Raw genomic sequence first — 6,868 nt, forward strand, 5'->3', positions numbered from 1 at the left:
CCAAGCTTCATCAGAGTATGAAGCCCTAAGGTCCAGGCGGACAAGTGGAACTGGGAAACGTCAGAAGATAATGGCTCCCATATTCTCACTGCTGGGACCCAGATCAGGGTTCCATGGGTTTGGGGAGATCCGTGTATTAATAGAACAAGTCAGAGTCCTTTCCTTTGAGAGAAGAGATACTGAAACACTTGCAGATTAAATGTTATGTCTTTCTGGGTTTAATTTCAGAATAACCCTAGGTGAAATGAGACGGGCCACGATATAATTCTTGTCGTGTATGATTCTCTCTCTCTCTCTTCTATTTGCATTTGGTGTATATATTCTATACTAAAGTTTCGTTTTTGTTTTTGTTTTTCAAAGAAAGAAAGAAAATGCCATCATTACTCTAATTGAAAACTTGTGCTCTAAGCTTTTTATTTTTTCATGGAATCACAGACGTCATTTGTTACAGAAATTAATGATCCTTTCAGGGGCCGGTCTAGGGATAAGTCAGTTTATCTTACCTGGAAGTTAATGGTTACTCTGGTTTAATTTATGCCTCTCTGTTTATAGGATCTGAAAAAGCCTTTTGATAAAGCTTGGAAGGACTACGAAACCAAAATGTGAGTGTTTTCCTTTTAAAAAATAAACATAGGTAATTTGAGATTTCAATTCTAAATTGAGCTTTTATCGCTTAAAGGTTTTGTCTAAGTAAACCTTAATCCAGAAAAGAATTCACCTAAAACTGTGTTGCTGTGGTTCATTACAATGCCAGATGTTTTCATACCCGGCGTCTAAATTCGGCGATGTTAACTTCTAAACGTGTGTTTCCTCGTCTCTTTTATTATGTCCGAATGGTTACAGAACGTCATTGTCAGGGAAGTTAATGAAAGGAAGTTAAGGCCAGTTTCTCTCAAGAAGTGTTTCCCTCCTTTTTCTTGTAAACATCTTCCTCATTTTATCACCGTGGGTGACAGCGGCAGTTTTCAGACTCCATCTTCCTGCTGATTCGCGAAAACCATCTGCTCTTAGCTTTTGTCCACATTTCTCTGCAATGCCAGTTCCCTCGGTTTGGGGAAGGGACAGAAAAGAGGGATTGTTGGAACGCCCTCCCCTTGAGCTGCATTTTTTGCTTCGTCTGCCAACACAACTTGAAGAACCGGTCGGTTGAATTTCGGATGTGCAGCAGCTCCCACTGAGGGCAAGGCTTCTGCTGCTGGTTGGCTTCAGGCGGTTGTGACCTTTACGATCACAGTTTTCATTCCTGCGGTGGAGGGGATTGAGCTGGCCAGAACTGGGCGAGAGATTGTGGGTGAAATGGTTTCAACTATTTCAAATACGTGGGGAATAGAAAGTATTTTTAAATGCCTCATGTTTGCTTTGTAATTGCTGTGCATTGGGTAATAACGTTGTTTTCTGAGTGGAAATAGCAACTTTGATACGAAACCAGCTGGTAAAGTAGGAAACCTTAAGAAGAAAGCCATTCAAGATGTAACTACAAGTATTTAATTCGTTTTATTTTGTTTAGTTTTGTTCTTTGCCAGCTTTGGGTGGCTATTCAGTGCTGAAGGATCACAAAGCTGAGACCAAGGAACGCCAAACCTCTGACACCTGTTCCATCCGTAGACATCTTTAATTTCTGTACCCTAAGTTGCTTGGATCCCCAGATTGTGGTTTCACGAATGGCGTACATTTATGTAGAAGCACAGACCGAGTGTTAACTAGAATACCTTGAAGGCTCCCAACTTGCCATGCCTGGTCCTTTAGCATCCTTCGTCCGCATCCCACCTCAGTCTAATAAAGAGGGAAAGGACCACTATCCGTACTTTACAGATAGTAAACCAAGACTCGGTGGCTTGCTGCCGATAGTCGAGCCACAGCCAGGAGGTGGCTCTGTGGACTTTCACTTAGCTGCTCTCGCTGCCACGCTCAGGCACCCCAGAGGAAGTGTCCCCGTGTGTTACCGAGCCGAGGGCAGGAAGGGGCTTCTGAGGAGGGTTCTGAGAGTGCCTCCTGCTTCTGAAAGGGGAACAAGATCAAATTCTGTAAAAGCAAGACACAGGTAGGGCGGGGGCAGAATTACTCACAAAATCCTAGAATTTGAGATTGGGGGAGTAGCCCCTTTTAAAACTCGAAGTAATTCTAGGTAAATGAAGTAACTCTTCACCCATTTACAGGTGAGATTGATTTATCCCAAGAGGCCTTGTGACACGTAACAAACAGGTTTTAGGCATTTTTGAAATTCCTGGGCAGTGGTTCTATCCTGATTCTTACAAGAATGACCTCTGGACTGTCGTGCTCCCTTTGAGGCGGTGTCAGGGGGAGCCCTGGGGTGGCGTCGCATAGTCCCAGGGACCTACGGGCCCCCCCTGGCGTTTGAGTCAATTTAAACAACGTCCCCACCAAACAGGCATCTGTTTATTTCTATTCTTACTCATTCAGGGGCTGAGTACCTACTGTGTGCCCAGCACTGTGCTTCAACATGAAAATCAAGAGGCAGAAACGACATTTGTTACCCCTTAAATACTCCCTCCCCAATGGTGGGGGGCACTCGAACCTAAATGTGTCACGTCGAACCACTTTCTAAGCAATGCCGCCTTACGTCTTCCAGTGTCTTCCGTGATGCTCTGCAGAAAACATCTCCCTTTTCTTCACGGCAGCCTTTATATTTTTGAGCGCTTTCTGTGGTTTCTGTTTAGTCTCCTTTTCTCCAGAATAAAAGTTAAGTTACTATTTCAAGCTCTTCTTAACCGATGTGATTTCATGGCTGCTTCTCTCCCTGGCCACTCTTGTTTGGACATGCTCCAGTTGGTCAGTTTAGAGCCTGGACTGCACACTTGACATCGTGCTCTAGCTTAAGCAGGAGATGAACGTGGAAGGGGGAATGACGCTTAAAACCGGAAAGGGGGTCTGTTTTCTTCTAGGTCGGCGAGCACTGCCCTCGGCCCGACTTTGCTGAGTGCTGAGCGGGAGATGGGAGGGATCGGGAGAAAGGATGGGAGGCAGGGCGTGCCCTTGGCCTTGCATGGTGGCCCTGGAGCGGATGCTGCTGCGGGGGGAGCCCGAGGCGGGCAGGGCCCCCTCCTCTGACGCAGATCTACTTTCCCAGCCAAAGTAGGTGCTTGGGAAGAATTAGTTGAGTAAATAATTTAAATACTCAACAAAAGAGGCCACTTATTTTTATGACCAAATGCGTTTTCCTTTCCAGTAAATTGACAGACTGTCACGTTCCTAAAAGGCTCAGTGAGCGTTTGTCTCGCAGGCTGGATGACAGGACCACTGCCCAGTCGCCCAGTCTGGACCGCGTGTCGAGAGGCATCTGATTCGATCTTGCTTTTTTTCACCTGTAGAACCAAAATCGAGAAGGAGAAGAAGGAGCACGCCAGGCTGCACGGGATGATCCGCACGGAGATCAGCGGGGCGGAAATCGCGGAGGAGATGGAGAAGGAGAGGCGGATCTTCCAGCTACAGATGTGCGAGGTGAGGCGGGCAGCGCCGCCCCGCCCCTGAACCCCTGCGGGAGCGGGTCCCCAGTGCACCGCGGTCCGGCGGCCACCAGCCAGCGGCCTCAGCACGGTGCACTGTTAGACGCATTTGTCAGTTTCTGTTCCTGGGGGACCCGGGCCGGCTGGATGGTGGCACAGATGGCTCTAACACCAGCCTTTTATGGAAGGCGAGGGGCACCTAAACGTAAAGAATGGCCTTTCTGGCCTCACATACACACACACTTGCTCAGTCTCATCCCCTCACTGGAAAGTGGCTGAGAAACCCTCCTGCGTGTGTTTTAATGAGGTATATTGGTTCCTGTTGTACCATTGGCATCAGTGACGGAGGGGCAGTGAGAAGTCAGCTGGGGAAAATGCAGCTCGTCGTCTGTCCGCTGTTGTCCTCTCTGAGTGAGGGATGGTATGATGAGAAGCCAGGCCACCTGCCTCTGGAAGTCCTTCCACCTGCTCATCCAGGCAAGAGCCCCCAGGGGGCTCCTCCCTGCTCCCCTCTGTCCTGCAGCCTGAGCTGCCTGCCTTGGCGGGCAGCGGGGGAATGACAGCGTGAGTGCACATGTGATATTTGTGACCGGTCTTGAAACTGGGTTCAGCCAGCTCTCGATTCCCTGTAAGCAGTCAACAGCAAAGCCAATCTACAGGGACTTTTAAATTTGGGAATGTTCGTTTGCTAATGATAGCGGGAGCTTAGCCTTTTTGAATGTGTACTTTAGGACAATATTTAAATGAGTTTTTATTCCCAGAGCAAACTCTGGTGGTCAGCGGAGGACAGTCAGTCCCAGGATCAGAGATGAGCGGTCTGACGTTAGTGTGGCCCACTCCATCTCTCTTTCGGCTTCTGTTTACCTGGAATTTCTTTTTCACCCTGAGTCTGAATCTAAAGTGTGTTTCCTGTAGACATCAGTTCATTCACATTTTTTTATCCAGTCTCTGTCTTTCGATGAGACTGTTTAATCTTTCACATTTGATGTCACTGTTGATGTAGTTGGATTTACATCTGCGGTTTTACTTTTGTTTTTTGTTTTATGTCTTTTTTGTGACTTTCTTCCCCCTTTGCTGCTGTGTTTTTCATTAAGTGAATGCTATTTAGAAAGGTAATAACGAAGCTCAGAGTGTCATTGCAGACAGGAGAGCAGAGGTTTCATACACACGTCGTTGTGTAAACGGACATCGGGTATGGTCCCTAGTTCACCCAGGCAGCATGAGGCAGGGACTAGGTGTGTTACACAAACACAAGGGATTGGTTTTATTTCATCAGGGTAAAATTAAGTCACGGTGTTCTACGAAGAATGGGTTTGGAAAGGGTGTGTGTGTGTGTTCAGACTGTGTTCTCTTTTTGGCTCGTAAGGAAGAAATATTTACCTAAAGTCTGCAAGACTGTTTGTTAAAAGTGTTTGTGAGCTGTGAAACGCCATCAGCGTGTTATTAGCATGTCGTAGAAGTGAGGGGCGCCAGTCCCAGCGCTGGGCTCTGTCGCCGCCCTCCGTGGTGTGCTCCCAGTGGTGCGTGCTCTCCTCCTCCGGGTCTGGGCAAATGGATCGTGTGGGCTGGATAAATAGCTTATTTTATTGGAAATACATGTGTAGCTGATGCCTCTGAGCCGGTCCGGGGCGGTTGTTGGGCTCCATCCGGTCTGTACCGAGTGTAATGGGGTCGCCACCTCTGCAGAGCTGGCAGGTGGTGGAGCCAGGCGCCATGTGCATGTGGAAAAGCAGAGGTGGCCTGGCTGGCAGTGAACTTGGATGCATCTGATGAAGGCATGGGCTGGAACGGGCTTGCCGTGGGGAAGAGAGCGTTTGAAAAGCAATTCCCCGAGCACCCGACATCCGAAAATGAATAGGTTGCTGCAGTTTAAATCATTTTAAAACTGCTCAACCGTTTCCTCAGACTGAAGTTTTCAAGCTCAGTTAAATGCTAAGCGTTGTTTAGGTGTTACAAATTTTCAGTTGCCTGGGATCAAATCTAGAAGAATGGCTTTCAGGCTTTTATTTTAAAGCTGTGGAACTTTTTCTTCAGAATGAATTTTACAAAGAAATGCAGTGTTCCAAATAGGGCTTCTGTGAATGGAGAAGGTATGAGAGATCCCGTCTTGCATTCCTCTTATTATAAAAATAATATACTTTTAAAAATTGGTCAACATAAATATATATAAGAAATTAAAATCACTTCAAATTTTACTTCTAAAAGATAATCACTTTGACATTTAGCTAGACATTTTTCACATGTCCCTGCGTGTACATTCATCAACATGATTTGCGTAAACAGGGGCTTTCTCTGCTGACGCTCTGTAACCTGGTACTTTGACCCAGCGTGTGCCTGCATCTTCCTGTGTCAGGAAGTCCCTGCTTCGTTGGCTCATGGCTGCAGAGCGATGTTCTGTCTGGATGCACCACACCGTAACTCCCCAGTCTTTGAGAAGGTCGTGGCTGTTTTGCACTTTTACAAACAAGCCCGCAGTGGAACCTTCCTTTGGATTCATCTTTGCAGACTTTTATGATTGTCTTCTTAGAATAAGTTCCCGGAAGTAGAATTTCCAGGTCAAAGGGTACACTCATTGTAAAGTCTGGCACATTGCCCAGGATCTCACTAACCATTTTGATGCATTGCCGGACAACTTATTCAATTAACAGTGAATAAATATCAAAAAGAAAGGGAGACCAGAACAAAAGCAAAGGAAGTTTCCGTAGGTCACTCCGGCAGCTTCGCATCTCCTGCCGGTGGGCCGCGGGGCAGGCCTGGGGAAGATCTGGACGTGAGTCTCCCACGTTGCAGCCGAAATTTCCGTGTGGTCTGCGGGGTTGGGCAGCTCTTTGAGGGCAGCCAGTGTCAGAGATCACATGTTCCTGGAGTTCTTCTACCACGTCCTGACGGTGCAGGGAGAGGGAATTTTTGCAGTCTTTGTTCTATAAACCTTTAGCAAAGAGCAAGTGTATTTCCTGACGCTGGTTTTGCAGATCCCTGGGGCTTCTCTATGTCTTAGTGCTTGTTAATGAATTCTCCAAGTTAAAAGTGGCTTTAATTCATTTCAATTTAAAATTTGTTTTTTATCACAGTCACATTTTTTTCAAGTGTCAGGGAAGCGTCTTAGGATTAGAGACATGGCGCCAAGAGTCTCAACCACACAAGCTTAGTAGTTAATGTTCTGGACGGTGACCTGCCTGGAGAAGGGGGCCCCGACAGAACTGTGCAGACAGGAATATCCAGAACAGTCAAGTCCCATTTATTCTAACCATCTTCATTCTTCCGTGTGACTCCGAGCAAGTGAAGATACCTTATGACCAGAAGTTCTCAGCACTTCATGTTGAACATTTAATGCCTGTAAGTCAGATAATTCATATGGCACCAAACTAAAGGAAACATTCAAAAAATATCAGGCCTCTACCATA

General features: G+C 46.7%; 1 protein-coding gene across 1 annotated transcript in view; it reads left to right on the plus strand.

Moving 5' to 3' along the window:
• ASAP2 (ArfGAP with SH3 domain, ankyrin repeat and PH domain 2) overlaps window positions 1-6,868 on the plus strand; it is a 115,237-nt gene that overhangs the window by 47,611 nt on the left and 60,758 nt on the right. The window contains exon 6 of the mRNA XM_023533604.1: window positions 3,330-3,459. Within this exon, the coding sequence (XP_023389372.1) occupies window positions 3,330-3,459 (130 nt within the window). The remainder of the gene's footprint in view (window positions 1-3,329; window positions 3,460-6,868) is intronic.

Source organism: Pteropus vampyrus, unplaced genomic scaffold (genome assembly GCF_000151845.1).
Source record: "Pteropus vampyrus isolate Shadow unplaced genomic scaffold, Pvam_2.0 Scaffold105, whole genome shotgun sequence".
In the NCBI taxonomy this organism is placed as follows: Eukaryota; Metazoa; Chordata; class Mammalia; order Chiroptera; family Pteropodidae; genus Pteropus; species Pteropus vampyrus.